Genomic DNA, 17,107 nt, shown 5'->3' with positions numbered 1-17,107 from the left:
CGGCCAGGCAGACCATTGGAAGTACCTCAGTCCCTGTCAGGAGTCTTGCGCCCCGGGGGATCAAGGTCAGGGTCCAACCTCTTCGGAGGGAGCGACCATTTCGCACACCCTGTGCAGTTTTTGTGTTCTTCACGTTTGCGTGTGTGCACTTTTTATGCACCGGGTGTAAGTCTTTTGAATGTGTTCACACACCACAGGCTTTAAAAAAAAAAATTAGAACACATTTGAAGGAACAGCATATGTACTGCAAGAGAAAGTGTGCTCATGATCTATAAAAACTGTCTGGGGGATCCAAAAAGCAAATGTAGGACAATAAGCAGATCCAGTATACACACACGATAGGAAGAGAGAAGGGGGGGGGGGGTAGAATGAAAAGAGCTAATATTATTTTACTTTTATTTCTTCTTTCTCTCAAACTTCCAGCAATTGTACAATTAGGGAGATTTACAGATGTGGGCGTAAATCATCGTACAATTGCATCACAGAATTAGCACTTAAGGTAGAGAAGAATCCTTATCTGCAACAATATATACTGTATTATATAAAGTTACAGTATATGGTGGCTTGACTTAGGGAAATGTTAAAAAGGCAAGCTTTATCACCTATGAATCAATAGCATTTGTTTTGTGACAGCATGTATCCATGTGTGACCTTATCATTAAAAGAAGACCACCTAGACCTCATGTCTTACCTGAATATGGTGTAAAAAGTCAGTTGCTAAAGAAATGTACAAGCAAGTTCTTGTGCTGAAGCAAGTGTTTAGTGCTTTATTTATCAGTAACAGGGAAATATAGAGATAGATATGACTTTAGTCACCAATGTAAAGGTTTATTTGTATAGGTTAGATCCAACACAACAATTGCTGTGAACCACCCTTGCTAAGCGCACAGCTCCATAGCACTTAACAGTGGAGATTATCCTGGGATTTTGCTAGATCATACCTGTACAAATAATCTTTTACTTAACTGATTGCAATGCAGACAGTATGGGGATTCTCTCCTCCAGTCACCACTGCTTTCATTAACCAATTAGGTTTGAGCTAAAACAGTTTGGAATATGAAGCTATGAAAAGAGAAAAATATATTTGTACTTGTGTCTTTTTATATAGTAAAATGTGCTTTCTCCTAGTGGTTGGTGGCGATATCCTGTCCTTGTCATCACTAAGTACAACAGATACACCACATGTAAAAGTTTTGGCGCTTGTCTATCCTGTGGGAGAGAAGGATGAAGATGAGAATGGCACTCAGCTGGAGATATTTTCCTTGGCTCTGCAAATCTTAGCAAGTAAATTCCAAACACATCAGTTTATTTGTGATTACAGAAAATGTAAAAAAAAAAAGAATAATTTAGGAGTTTAAATCCTGAGTAATAATCTAGTTAATGAGTTCTTATGGATGCTTAAAGAGAATGTGTGAGCCATTAATATTGCATGCTGTGGGGCTGTCATCCTGGACCTGGCTTAATGCCCAAGTGCATAAAATGTTAAAAATAAGTAGTCAGGCGTGTTAAAAAAAAAGTAAAAACCCCACTCTTACTGCAGTACTCACCAGCAATTTCTCCCGGAGACTCTCCACTCTGTGATCCATTGCCAGTCCCGGGTTGAATGATGACCAGCTCAGATCTAAATCACTTCCTATAAACTCAAACTGTTAAAGACTGGTTTATATATCCAGATCATTCTGGACCTGATGTAATGCCTAAATCCACAAAATATTAAATAAAAAGTAGCTAAGCATGTTAAAAAAGTAAAAAAGCAGCTCTCACTGCATTACTCACTAGTACTTTAATCCGCAGACTCTCCACTCTGCAACTTAGTGCCAGTCCTTTTCCAAGTTGAATGATTACCAGTATTATCCAATTCACTTCCTGTAATCCCATGTTATCAGCAACTCTCCCCCTGGGGATACATTATTTGTAGGGTGGGGTGTGAGTGGAGGCTTTGGTGAGCAGAAGCCCCCTTACATCAGAGTTCCCCTTTACACCAGAATCCACAGTGTTCCCCCTTAAAAAAAAAATGACACGCGCTGCTAAAGTGTTAAGGTTTGGCGTAAAGGAAAGATGGCAGCCCTAATCATCTTGCTTGCATGCTTGCATGCTTGCATGGACTTACAGTACTCCCCTGACAGCTCTGTCAAGGAGGGAGGACTCTGATCACTGTCCAATGAAACACTGACAATAAACACTAGACGTCTTTCAGACTTCACTAGCTTCATTAATATTCCAAGTCATTGTTATGGTTTAGATAATCAATCATGGTTCTAATTAATCAATCTAGCCACTTGAAGACCAAGCCGCCTCTGGCCCTTTCTGTTTATAAGTAAAATTTGTATTTTTTGCTAGAAAATTTTATGTCACATGGTATTTGCACAGTGGTTCTTTAAACTCAATTTGCTTGGAAAAAATACACTTTAATGAATTTTAATGTAAAAAAACACAATATATTGATTACCAAATGTGTTTGTAAAATATAAAAGATGATGTTACGCCAAGTAAATAGATACCCAACATGTCATGCTTTAAAATTGTGCACGCTTATGGAATGGTGACAAACTACAATACTTAAAATTCTCCATAGGCGACACTTTAAACATTTTAATAGGTTACCTGCTTAGAGTTACAGATGATGTCTAGCAATAGGATTATTGCTCTCCCTCTAACATTCGCAGCGATACCTAACAAGTGTGGTGTTAACACCGTTCACATATGCATGCAAGACTGACGTATGTATTTTGTTTTTAGCACTTTTGTTCCTATTAGAAGGAACGTAAACTTCCTTTGTAATAAAAATTAGGGATGACAGGTCCGCTTTATAGAGAGATCTGGGGTCTATATGACCCCAAATCTCTTCTCTACCTTTAAAAGCAAAAGGTAAAAAAAAAAAAAAAAAAAAAATTAGCTCTCTTACTTCTTGCTTTTAAAAAAAAAAAATGTTCTGCCCTAGGCCAGAAGTAACATCAAGCTGTCGCTCCGGTCCTTCAAGATTATAGAGGAGATCAGGGACAATCTGGCCTCTGTTTACCTCTGTTGCCAGCCAAACAAACCATTGGATTGTTTCCCAGGCTCACCGGTAAAAGCTTCTAAAAGCAATCCAGCAGCAAATTAGCCGCTCAGACCACTTTCATGAGAAAGACAATTTCCAGGTGGAAAAAAAAATACTGGGGTTATGGCTCGCTATCAGCTATAACCCTGGTATTTTTTGGTCAGCCATAAGCTCGATATACCACTTGTAAGCCGCAATGTATATATACAGCATATACAATGCATATATATAGCCAACTTAGCAATAGCAGCACCTATATGTTCCTGCTCTTATATTACTTTTACTTTTTACTAACACATAATTATGTGCATAATTTAATTATTTGCTTTCATGGCCAAAACTAGTAATGTTCCATTTCTTCTTTCATTCTCACTCACACCCAACACCAGAAGTCAGCCAAGGCAGTTTTCTAGTTAGGGGACCATTCCAAATTACAAGGTGAATTGCAAGGTACTGTAGGCATGCCTACCAGTTTGGGGCCTTGTCTTCCTATGATGTCACACAGTATGGCTTTTTCAGGAGTTCAGGAGATGTTTTGAGGCTATGGAGGCATTATAACTTAATTAGCTCTGAAATGGCCCCTGCTGTAGATATGCAGCCTGTGGGAAAATATTAAAGAAAACACACTGGTCATGGGCCAGAAAACTATTAACACTTACTACATGGCCTGTAAATATTTTGTTGCTCTGGATAAGACATAGGATCATACCAGAGGCTGCAGGATCTTATGCAAGCAATGGTCACAGACATTTTCCTACTGCCCTGCATGAACTGTCAATAGGTCAAACTGCAAATGATTTCAAATACATGGCCTTGGAACTCAAAATGTTATAAACTTTTTTTAAAATCTACAGTAACTAGGAATCGGAAATATAAATATAGTTTTATTAGGGGTGGATTAGATACGTTTTTTTTTTTTTTGCCAGGTTTACCTAACAGCAGGCATAGAAGTACATAGACTAACCCGATTACAAATAGAAATTTGAAGGCAAGCTTTCTACTATATACAGTACATAATAACATAAAGTAATAACTTAAAGTGAACCTGTCATTTTGGTCTACTTGTACATTGACAAGTTATCTGTGCCATGTACTTACAGATCCCATTGAATACACTGATCAGCATGGGATGTTTAAAGACATCATGATCCAAAAGCAACAGTACAAAGTTGAGCAGCCCCTGTATTCGGCTGTTCTAGGAAGCAGTGGCAATTCAGTCTATGGTTACTGTGGCGATTCTACGTTGATTTATAAATTTGTACTGCCAAAGGTAAATTTTTTGGATTGATATTAATGTCGTGTATCATAATTAAAGAGATAGATGGTATAGATGTTGTGTCTGTGATACTGACATGTGCAGTTGTAAAGCACTGCCACCTGTAATCATTCAGGATGCAGTGAGCACTTATTAGTACTAAAACTTGTAAATATATTATGTATTTTTAAAGGGTTGTAAGAAAGTTGTAATTGTTCAAAGTTAAGACAAATATTAAACAGCTGTAAAACTCCTTTTTTACGGTGAGGCAAATGCTGGTGGCACAGATCAAAAGCTCATCTGGTTTGGCTCATTATTGGTAATTTTTCCTCAAATCTATACAGTTGCATCAGGTGCATCCCCCTTACCAAAGTAGATGGGGTGATGGAAAAAAATAGCACTGCACCAACCAGGCTAGCTTGGCGATGTCATTGCCTCTTGGGGGATGAGGAAGGAATTTTTCCCCTGCTGGAGCAAATTGGATCATGCTTTGCTGGGTTTTTTTTGCCTTCCTCTTGATCAACTGTGGGTATAGGATTGTGTATATAGGTATGTATAATTCCCACCCCCTGCTGCAGCAAATTGGATCATGCTTTGCTGAGGTTTTTGCCTTCCCCTTGATCAAGTGTGGGTATAGGATTGTGTATATAGGTATGGATAATTTTTTTATGATGCTGCAGCAAATTGGATCACGTTTTGCTGTTTTTTTGCCTTCCTCTTGATCAACTGTGGATATAGGATTGTGTATATAGATATATATAATTTTTCCCCTTTTATTGGTTGAACTAGTTGGTATTTTTCCAACCAGACTAACTATGTAACTAAAACTGCTGGCCCAAAGTTAGATAAATTGGTATTAGGGTTTTTTTATGTGCAAACCCATGCATGTTTACTAAAAGTCAACTATAAGCATACAATTTCAGAATGTGTCCCAAAGTGGGGAAGGGTTAGAGTCTTGTCATGATGTCAGTGGGATAAGAAGTTAAGGGTTACCTCCCCCGATGGGGTCAGCAACAGCAAATCTTAAAATAAAATTGAGTGGCTTTAACACTAAGGATTGCAAGGCAAACTGCACATGCAGGAAATCACAAAACACCGCCTCAACCATAGCTATATTGTATATTATAGTATAAAGAGTGGCGCTGTTTAGTAAGAATACCACAAATGAAATGAAAGCAAGCTTTAAACTGTTTTATGCTGATCTCTGCTTTGTTCACTGAAAACAACTGATATTTTCAGATGTGAGCAAATATACAGTATATGCCATGGATACTTTTCATCTATATGAGACAAAAATGCCTGTTTGTGTCTGTAGGATTCTCCTGGGAAATTTCTTAAAGTTCTGTCTGCTGAGAAGAATGTGCGGGGAAGTCAGCTTGGACCTGGATCTCTTCATTTGTCTTTTCATCACAAGTGGCTGGCTGTGGCTGCAAGAGATGGAACTTTGTATCTTCAAGACTCCTATCATTTGGTTAGCATATAAAGATATATGAGATAGATTGCCAATGCAAAAATCATGCAGAATTTTTTCAGGAAAGTATTAAATAACTTAAATTTAACGTGGGCAAATTAATATTATTGCAGTGCATGTGGCCTTTCTGTACCCAATTTGATCCAGATAGGCAGCTGTATTAACCTCCCTGGCGGTATGATTATGTCAGGAATTATGTACCAAAAGCGGTACAATTTTTTTCATGGAAATTTGGCATTATGTATTATAGGCCTACAATTCTTAGTAATTACTGACTTAAACCTGGCCAAAACAAGAGTCTAGTAGACATCCCAGATGTGATAAATTTGAAACACAAACGCATGAATTATAAACGAATCAATAATATAATTTTATTATATAATATATAATATATATAATAAAATTATATTATTGATTAGATTATAATTCATGCGTTATATATTATATATTATATATATATATAATATATAATATATATTATATAATATATAATATATTATATATATATATAATATATAATATATATTATATATTATATATATATATATGTGTGTGTGTGTATATATATATATATATTATATAACGCATGAATTATAATTGAATGAATAATATAATTTTATATATATATATATATATATATATATATATATACGTGTGTATATAGGTATATATACATATGTGTGTGTGTATATATATATATATATATATATATATATATATATATATATATATATACACACACACACACACACACATACATACATATATATATATATATATATATATATATATATATATATATATATGCATTTAGATATATATATATATATATATATATATATATATATATATATATATAAAATGTGTTATGTGTTTGTGTTTTGTGCAACGTTTTTTTTTTTTTTTGAATTTCCCTCCCTAGTTCCGCTCCCATGCAGCATTGCTGCTGCAGGGAACGGAACTAGGAAGTCATCAGACCGACGGACGAGCAGCGGGGATCTCGGCTGGCGGTCACAGCAATGAGAGATCATCGCTGGATCGCCAGGAGAAGGTAAGAGACACCGCTGCACTCTCTGCACATTCACCCCGAGCGTGACTCGGGTATACCGATCCTAACCTAAAAAATCCACCCCGAGTCACGCTCGGGATTACCGCCAGGGAGGTTAACCATGCTGCCTGGCATGCCTTGCATTTATTAAAAATGTGCACAGATAAAAGACAGGCACTGTCTTCTTCACAAGTGCATGGTCTTTAGCTTGGTAGTGTAGTTAATTCACTTGCCACATAGAATGTTAAGCCTTAAATCTGGTACACACGATTCATTTTTTTCTATTCAACCCAGCAGACAAAAAACTGTCAGCTTCGGTCAGAGCCGCCGTACTAAAAATCAGAGTACAGAGGTCTCCCCCCGCCATTGGCTCAGATCGCTGATTGGGAACCAGTCCGCATTCGCCCTGTGTGTAGGGGGATTACATTTAGTTAAAGTTTTTGGTCTTCCAAAATCAGCACAAAGGACAGCACTTATTATCAATGCAAAGTGTCTCTGTGCTGATGGCTTCTGCTTTTGTTGAAATCGTCTTTCATCCTATCCCCCTTATCCCCACAGGTGCTGCGGGGGTTAATATTATTATTATTATACAGGATTTATATAGTGCCGACAGTGTATGCAACGCTTTACAACATAAGGGCATACAGTACAATTACAATACAATTTAATATAGTAGGAATCAGAGGGCCCTGCTTGTTAGAGTTTAATAGAGCTGAGGGACCTGTGATAGGCACTCCTTAGGAGTGCTGACTATGCCCACTCTTTCTGCACATCTCCCATTCATAGAAGCAGTACTATAGCTTCCATGAATGAAAAAAGACCTATAAATGGAGGAGGCAGACCTTTCATTTATCTGCCCAACCTTCATTCGTATATACCTTTCCCTTAATGGAGGCTATTTTCACCCTGCATCTTTCCTTTTAAAGCAGAACTAAATCCTCCTAGCCTTTACAGCCAAGAAAGCTGTGCTCTTGACCCCTTTTGGTCTGCAGTTGCCATAGTGTTCCACATGTGGCCAGTTACTGTATGACACCAGCCGACTGAGGACTTGACAGTTCGGTTAAGAGGACAGGCAACTGTGGCAGTTATTATTCATATCATACCTTCAATATAACTGTTTTGGGAAACAGTTGAATCAATGCATTTAGTAAAGACCTGTGAGCAAGCAGGCTCTTTATTGCAGTAGAGTCATGCAATGTGTCCTCTGCAGTAAAATAAACCTACCTGCCTTCTCACAGTGTGTTCTATTGAATGTACACTGAGCTGCGCGCGTGCAGGAGTAACATAATCCGATGCCAGCCAATCAAGCATCTTGTGACCATTGCAGCAAAGGTCAACATCAGTGGCGGCTGGTGCTCAAAATTTTTGGGGGGGCGCAAAAAGAAAAATGTAATAGGTATTGCTTCGCGCCAAAAAAACGCAGTAAAAAAATTGCTTGACTTTGAAGCTGTGCCCCCTTCAATGCAATGAACACTGTGCTGTGCCCCCTTCAATGCAATGAACACTGTGCTGTGCCCCCTTCAATGCAATGAACACTGTGCTGTGCCCCCTTCAATGCAATGAACACTGTGCTGTGCCCCCTTCAATGCAATAAACACTGTGCTGTGCCCCCTTCAATGCAATAAACACTGTGCTGTGCCCCCACAATGCAGAGTTCAGCGTGCATGCCCCTTTCAATTCAGAGCGCCACAGCATTGTCCCCAATCACTGCAGAGCGCCACAGCATTGTCCCCAATGATTGCAGAGTGCCCACAGCATTGTCCCCCAATGATTGCAGAGTGCCACAGCATTGTACCCCAATGATTGCAGAGTGCCACAGAATTGTACCCCAATGATTGCAGAGTGCCCACAGCATTGTACCCCAATAAATGCAGAGTGCCCACAGCATTGTACCCCAATGATTGCAGAGTGCCCTCAGCATTGTACCCCAATGATTGTAGAGTGCCACAGAATTGTACCCCAATGATTACAGAGTGCCACAGAATTGTACCCCAATGATTGCAGAGTGCCACAGCATTGTACCCCAATGATTGCAGAGTGCCACAGCATTGTACCCCAATGATTGCAGAGTGCCCACAGCATTGTCCCCCAATGATTGCAGAGTGCCACAGCATTGTACCCCAATGATTGCAGAGTGCCACAGAATTGTACCCCAATGATTGCAGAGTGCCCACAGCATTGTACCCCAATAAATGCAGAGTGCCCACAGCATTGTACCCCAATGATTGCAGAGTGCCCTCAGCATTGTACCCCAATGATTGTAGAGTGCCACAGAATTGTACCCCAATGATTACAGAGTGCCACAGAATTGTACCCCAATGATTGCAGAGTGCCACAGCATTGTACCCCAATGATTGCAGAGTGCCACAGCATTGTACCCCAATGATTGCAGAGTGCCCACAGCATTGTACCCCAATAAATGCAGAGTGCCCACAGCATTGTACCCCAATGTTTGCAGAGTGCCCACAGCATTGTACCCCAATAAATGCAGAGTGCCCACAGCATTGTACCCCAATAAATGCAGAGCGCCACAGCATTGTACCCCAATAAATACAGAGCGCCTCAGCATTGTACCCCAATAAATGCAGAGTGCCACAGAATTGTACCCCAATGATTGCAGAGTGCCACAGCATTGTACCCCAATGATTGCAGAGCGCCACAGCATTGTACCCCAATAAATGCAGAGCGCCACAGAATTGTACCCCAATGATTGCAGAGTGCCACAGCATTGTACCCCAATGATTGCAGAGCGCCACAGCATTGTACCCCAATAAATGCAGAGTGCCCACAGCATTGTACCCCAATAAATACAGAGCGCCACAGCATTGTACCCCAATAAATACAGAGCGCCTCAGCATTGTACCCCAATAAATGCAGAGCGCCACATAATTGTACCCCAATGATTGCAGAGTGCCACAGCATTGTACCCCAATGATTGCAGAGCGCCACAGCATTTGACCCCAATAAATGCAGAGTGCCCACAGCATTGTACCCCAATGATTGCAGAGTGCCACAGCGTTGTACCCCAATAAATGCAGAGCGCCACAGCATTGTACCCCAATAAATGCAGAGTGCCCACAGCATTGTACCCCAATGATTGCAGAGTGCCACAGCATTGTATCCCAATAAATGCAGAGCACCACAGCATTGTACCCCAATAAATGCAGAGTGCCCACAGCATTGTACCCCAATAAATGCAGAGTGCCCACAGCATTGTACCCCAATAAATGCAGAGTGCCCACAGCATTGTCCCCCAATAAATGCAGAGTGCCCACAGCATTGTCCCCCAATCAATGCAGAGTGCCCACAGCATTGTACCCCAATAAATGCAGAGTGCCACAGCAATGTACCCCAATAAATGCAGAGTGCCACAGCAATGTCCCCCAATCAATGCAGAGTGCAGCATGCGTGCTCCCTTCAATTTAATGCACTTACCTGGCGGCGGCGGGTTCTTCCCTCCTCGATCCAGTCCGTCCTCTCTGCGGCGGCGGCGGCGGCGGCGGCGGCGGGAAGGAGAGCGGCTTCTCCCTCGTCCTCCGAGCGGCGGTGACGGTGAGTGACTGACTCACGCACCGGCACCGCCCCCATTGTGACGTCAGGGATCAGATGTCCTGGATGATGATTGGTCCAGGCTGGAGACTGGACCAATCACAGCCAGGATATCCAAAAGTGGGGGTGTCCAATCGCAAGGACTTGCGATCGGGTTACGCCCCCAGAAGGCTGCCGATCAGCGCCTCTTCTGGGACGTAACCCCACCCCCCCCTCTAGCCACCACTTCCCTTACAAAGGCCGGCGAACCCAATTTTTTTTTTTAAAACTTTATTTGTTCGCTGTCATTTTTTTTTCTTTTTTATAGGGGTAGGGGGGCGGCGCCCTGGCGCCCGCTATGCACGGGCCGCCACTGGTCAACATTACTGAGTTTAGTTCTGCTTTAGGTCAGCAAGTCTAATCATTTTTTTTTTCTACAAGCAGCAATACACGATGAAAAGGCTACTTTTTGTAGAATGGGATCTTTACAATAAAGTTGCTAAGCTGATGGGAGGAATACACGATAAGAAAATTGTACGCATATTTTCGTTTAGCGAACGATCGGCCGATTTTCTACTCGATGCCCAGCAATCAATATCCGATATCGATATTATGAATGAAAAAGACCGATTGAAAAATTGAAAAATTCTGTCGTATCGTTTGCGAACTAACAATTTTCTATTCGTTGGTGTGAAAGTCGTCAGTAGAAAATTTATAAAACATTATCACGCATGAGCGGAAATAGTTGGCAACCCGGAAGCAGTGTTCAAGAAGGAAGTTTCGTAAACACTGATGAAAAATTCTAAATAAACAAGGCAAAAGAAATGTCAGCAAAAATATATATACGGTTTCAATGCCGATCCCTTCAACGAAGAGGGTAGGAACATTTGTGCTGGGAAGAATGGCATGGCTACAAGGTCACACGCACACTGCATCACTTTCACTTGTACGTGAAACCTCAACACTACGTATCAAATCGATTGCTCTTTGAAATATTTTTTCGATTGTTAATGTTGGCGACGATTATGACCAACGAACGCTGTTTCGTTTGTCAGCGATCGAACGATCAGTCGATATTCGAACCGCGTATTCCTGCTATAAGTATAGTTTTATATGAAGACTGCCCCCATCACCTTTCTCTCTAAACAAAATTAATTATTTTACATGATAGCTCTTTTTAAAAAAGCATCTGATATTACACTGTGAGAATATTTTTAATAGTTGTAGTAATTATATAATAAAACAAATAATACCTATGCTTTGGTTCGCTGAAAGATCTAATAACTATTCCTATTTACTAATTTCTAGGAAACCTTTGCTCAGGCAAGCTGTCACTCGTACCACACTGGGGGTATTGGCTCAATGGCCTTTTCTTTAGATGGACATACACTGATTACCACAGGAAGGGGAGATGGAGCCATTGTCTGCCTCAGATGGAGGTAAGATCAGAAGCCAATAGATGCAATTGTACATGCTGAAAAGAGATTCAATATATCAACATGTATAAATACATAAATGGTCCATTTAGTGAACTTGGTGTTGAGTTATTCACTTTAAGGTCATCACAGAGGACAAGGGGGTACTCTTTTTGTCTGAAGGAAAATAGATTTAATCTCCAAATATGGAAAGGTTTCTTCACTGTAAGAGCTGTGAAAATGTGGAATAGATTCCCTCAAGAGCTGGTTCTGGCTAGCTCAGTAGATTGCTTTAAAAATGACTGGATTATTTCCTAAATATCCATAATATAACTGGATACTAATATTTATAGGTAAATAGGTAAAGTTTATCCAGGGATTATCCAATTGCCTTCTCGGAGAATCAGGAAGGAATTTTTTCCCCTGCTGGAAATAATTGTTTTATGCTCTACTGAGATTCTTTTGCCTTCCTCTGGATAAACTGTGAGTATAGGATTGTGTATATGGGATTGTATGATTTTTTTTTCTTTTTATAGGTTGAACTAGATGGACTTGTATCTTTCTTTCAACCTGACCAATTATGTAACTATGTAACTGAAGTACAGCAACCAGTCAGTAACCAGCTGCTGCCAGTTTTCTTACAATAATCTGATGAAAAGCGACCTCTGACAAGCTGATAAAGTTAACTAAACTTTATTGTTATTTTTACCCTGTTGCATAGTTACATGGCGGCCAGAGGATGTTGTCTGGTTTGCAGTCATGCAATCCTTTGGGCATGCAGTTTGCATAAAAACGGTATTGTGGGTATCTAGCATAACATGGTGTTATGCTAAATAAAGCATTTCCTATACTTTGCTTTTTATAAAACAAACACAGTCTGTATTCATTTCTTCAGCTATACTGGGGGAATCTAACAGCAGCTACAAAGGCTTTCATTAAAACTATCTTTCAAATGGCTAGTGGAGGTATCATACAACACTTGCTGTGATGACTGAATAAGGAAGCTTAGTGATTTTTTATTTGGCTGAACAGTTGCATACAGATCTATCTGAGCTACAAAGAATCACATTATTTTAGAATCCAGGAAACAGTGCACCATAAATTCAGTCTGTCTGAACAGATTGGTTGAATCTCTGTAGCTACAATCAGAAGAATTAAAAATAAGCATTCAACAATTTGTTAGTTAAATTGACTTTGACTTTGTAATTTGAATTGCTAGTCAGTACATTGCTGCAATCACATCTTTATATTGTTTACAAGCGCTAAGCTAGAAAGAGTAATTTCTCTTACGTCCTCCGACAGTCGCCGCCTCTTCATATTCGTCACATATGGGGTATTAGACTTTGCTCCGAAGGAGTAGCTAGGCAACAGAATATGTTAACATTAAAGCTTTTAACATATCCCACCCTCAAGGGGTGGTCCCCTCAGTCAATACCCTCCTACTTCCTGCAACCATATCTCAGTTTTAATGTCTAGCTTGTCAGGAGTGGCTGGCTCTCTCTGTGCTGGGGCTTTGTGCCCCAGACTCTTTCTTCTTTTTTGATTTTTTGTTTGAGTTTTCTCTCTACCTTTACTTAGCTGTTCTTTTTGTCAGCATTAGTTAGTTCTTCGGATGAAGAGGATCATGCGGGCTGGGTCTCGGGCTGATCCCCCTGGTCGCAGGTCGTGGGTCAGTGGCTTCCCAGCCTGCCATCGAGCGTTCAGCCAGGTAACGCTCCTGGCACAGTGAACGACCCATCCCTGTTCGGTGCAGGGATGATTGGTGAGGTGGCTACCTCACTGGACGCTGTACGGTTTCTTAACCCCCATTCTGTGCGTCTTGTATGCGACTCTCCCTGCCTCATGTGCAGCGGCTTGTTCGCCTGTGCGGGTCCCCCACGCCACTGTGAGGTAAGTGTATTTATGTGGGGACCTGTCTGTCTGGGGGGGTGTCAGTCTGGGACTGTGTAACCTGCCTCTATTCACACTGTTTGTCTCCCTATCTCTCGGCTGCATGCTGTGGGCTGCAAGGGGGGGGGGGGGGGAGCTGTGTGACACTGTGTGTGTCAGCCTTGTCAGTGTGAGAAGCTGTGTGCTGTGGGGCATGTTTTGTGGCATGTTTGGGCATTATACAGCGATCGCTGCGGCGATCTGACATGTTTTTTTATATACAGACATGTGTGCATTACTGTACTGTGGAGCGGCGGTTTCGGCGCCAAACGGCGCCATTTTGCCTACACTCGCTCCGGCCGCATGTTCTACATGCATGGCGGCCATTTTCTTGTAGCCTCCCATAGGCTTTCATAGAGCGTCCTGGCAGCATCACTTCCTCTTCTCCAGGAACACCGATCGAGGCAGCAGCAGCGGCGAGGGTCTCCTCAGGTTATATCCTTCCTATCCATTGCCTGTGTCAGTTTTATTGTCCCTGTGGGGGTCTCATTGTGCTTGTGGTGGTGCGGTGGGCTGCGCTCGCCGCGCGTGTTAAAGGGGCAGTTAACCCTTTATTATCCGGCATTTGTTATAGGGGCAATGGATTCTCAGGAGGGCAAATTTCCTACCGCCTTGGTGGAAAGCCAGGGGACCGCTGTTTCCCCCCCAGGGGGGGATTTAGCCACTATTGTGGCTGGCCTTGCTGCTCAGGTGCAGATGCTGGTGGCTGCTCAATCTACTAAAAGACCCAGAGTTGCTCTTTCCTCTGATTCTGAGGGTGAAGGTGATGGGGTTGTTATGGCGGGGGCCTCCTTATCGGGGTCCCGCTCCTCCCTGGATCTAGTGGGGTCCGAGGTGGAGGCTGAAGTTGAAGGGGTTGATAATTCTCCCCCTGGCTCGCCTGAAGAGCTTGCAATCATGGATGAATTGATTGCTTCCATAAAACAAACGCTGCGTTTGCAGGATGAAGTGTGTCCCCCCGCTGCCTTGGCGGCTTATGGGACGCAGAGAAAACGCAGGACGCCGCAGGTTTTTCCCTGCAATGATGATTTTCAGCGCGCTGTTAAGGAACAATGGCGCAATCTACGCAAACCTTTTGCTGTACCAAGTAGGTTCAAGCTGCGTTATCCTTTCTCGCCTTCCACTGATGAAAGGTGGTGTGTGCCACCCCCAGTGGATCACGCAATTGCGGTTTTAAACAAATCCACTGCGATTCCTGCAGAGGATTCCCCTGTGTTCCGTGATGCCACGGATAGGAGATTGGAGTCTCTTGCCCGTCATACTTATTCTGTTACGGGTTCTATGCTTAAGGCTCTGTTTGCTTCTCTCATGGCGGCCCAGGCGGTCGCAAGTTGGACGCAGATGCTTAGGCGCGTCCTAGTGGCCGATTTGGCCTCGCCGGCGACCCTGGATATGGTGGATCAAATCCACCAGGGTGTCATGTATCTGTGTGATGCGGACTTGGACCTAGTCCCGTTGGCTGCACGTGTGCACAGCGTGGCGGTGTTGTCTCGCCGCCTGGTTTGGTTGAAATGTTGGTCGGTGGACCAGTCTTCACGTAAGACCTTAGCCAATCTGCCTTATGATGGGTCTCGCCTTTTTGGGGAGTCCTTGGATGTGTTGATTAAGGGGATCACCGGAGGTAAGAGCACTCTCTTGCCCCATTTCCCCAAGGCTAAGGGGGCTTCTGGGAAGAAGCATGCTAATTTTCGGCCCCCTCAGGGGTCCTTTCGTGCCTTTCGGTCGCACTACAAAGGCAAACCGTTCAAAGGTCAAGGCTCTCAGAAGAAGCCCTGGTCTGGAAAACAGAAGTCCGGTCAATCCGGATCCGCAGCCCATAACAGTGCGGCCTGAAGGGGCGCCCTCACCCAGTTTTGGGGTGGGGGGACGCTTGCTCGGTTTTCTTCAGCCCTGGTTGACCCGCGTGTGGGACAGATGGGTTCAGGAGATCGTTCGATCTGGTTACAAGATCGAGTTTCTCTCTCGGCCGGAGAGCAGATTTTTTCCCTCAAATCTTCAACTGTCTCCAGAGCGTTTACGGGGCCTGCGCCTGGCGGTGCGGGACCTGAGGGCTCAGGGAGTGGTAGTTCCGGTGCCTCATCGGGACAGATTTCGGGGGTTTTATTCCAATCTGTTCACCGTGCCCAGAAAGGAGGGCAAGGTTCGTCCAATTCTGGACTTGAAGGCTCTGAACCGCTCTGTGCGGGTTCGCAAGTTCCGCATGGAATCCCTGCGGTCGGTGGTGGCTGCCCTGGTTCCGGGGGAATTCATGGCCTCCATCGATTTGAAGGATGCGTATCTTCACATCCCCATTTTCGAGGGTCACCAGAGGTTCCTTCGATTTGCCATTGCGGAGGATCACTACCAGTTCGTGGCGTTGCCTTTTGGTCTCGCCTCGGCTCCGCGGGTCTTCACCAAGGTGCTTGCACCGGTTCTGGCATTATTGAGGGCCCAGGGCATTTCTGTCCTGGGGTATCTGGACGACATTCTGGTTCGGTCTGCGACCAGCCAGGGTCTGGAGAAGGACCTGTCTGTCACGATGCAAACTCTGCAGGAGTTTGGTTGGACGATAAATTTTCCAAAGTCGACACTGAGTCCGTCGGTTCGTCTTCCCTACCTGGGAATGATTCTGGACTCGGTGCAGGCGAAGGTCTTCCTGCCGGAAGACAAACTCAGAACTCTTCAGGAGGAAGTCAGGTCCCTCAGGGACGTTCCGCACTCGTCTCTGCGGACGTGCATGAGATGTCTGGGATTGATGGTGTCGGCCTTCGAGGCGATTCCCTTCGCCCAGTTTCACACGCGGGGTCTCCAAGCGGAGATCCTGTCCAGGTGGGACGGGCGACCTCAATCTCTGGATCTTCGAATCTCGTTGAGTCATCGCACCAGAAGAGACCTTCTGTGGTGGCTCCAGTCCCCGATGGTGTCCGGGGGCAAGTCGTTTCGTCCTATCTCATGGACGGTGATCACCACGGATGCCAGCCTGTCGGGCTGGGGTGGTGTTCTGGGCGTTCTGTCCGCCCAGGGAACTTGGTCGGAGGGGGAGTCTTCCCTTCCGATCAACATTCTGGAATTGCGTGCGATAAATCTCTGTCTTCATCGCTGGACGGACCGGCTGCAGGGCTGCCCGGTTCGGGTGCAGACGGACAATGCCACGGCGGTGGCCTACATCAACCACCAAGGGGGCACCAGGAGTGCCCGAGCGGCTCGAGAAGTGGCCGACATTCTGTCTTGGGCCGAGACTCATGTCCCGGCGATAACGGCGGTTCACATTCCGGGGGTGGAGAACTGGCAGGCGGACTATCTGAGTCGCCAGACCCTGGATCAGGGGGAATGGTCTCTCCACCCGACTGTCTTCCAGATGTTGTGCGCGAAGTGGGGTCTTCCAGATGTGGACCTGTTCGTGTCTCGTCTCAACAACAAGGTGAGAAGGTTCGTGGCACGG

The 17,107-nt window shown here is 43.6% G+C and overlaps 1 protein-coding gene across 1 annotated transcript in view; it reads left to right on the top strand.

The window, feature by feature from the left end:
* CFAP43 (cilia and flagella associated protein 43) overlaps positions 1-17,107 on the top strand; it is a 163,748-nt gene that overhangs the window by 60,823 nt on the left and 85,818 nt on the right. Inside the window, exons 13-16 of the mRNA XM_082254611.1 lie at positions 1,129-1,284; positions 4,141-4,310; positions 5,611-5,766; positions 11,651-11,781. Coding sequence (XP_082110737.1) covers positions 1,129-1,284; positions 4,141-4,310; positions 5,611-5,766; positions 11,651-11,781 — 613 coding nt within the window. The remainder of the gene's footprint in view (positions 1-1,128; positions 1,285-4,140; positions 4,311-5,610; positions 5,767-11,650; positions 11,782-17,107) is intronic.

This window comes from Pelophylax lessonae, assembly GCF_965119305.1.
Source record: "Pelophylax lessonae genome assembly, chromosome: 4".
NCBI classification, from domain to species: domain Eukaryota; kingdom Metazoa; phylum Chordata; class Amphibia; order Anura; family Ranidae; genus Pelophylax; species Pelophylax lessonae.
The sequence above is the reverse complement of the archived record's forward strand: the minus strand, read 5'-3'. Positions and strand labels throughout refer to the sequence as shown.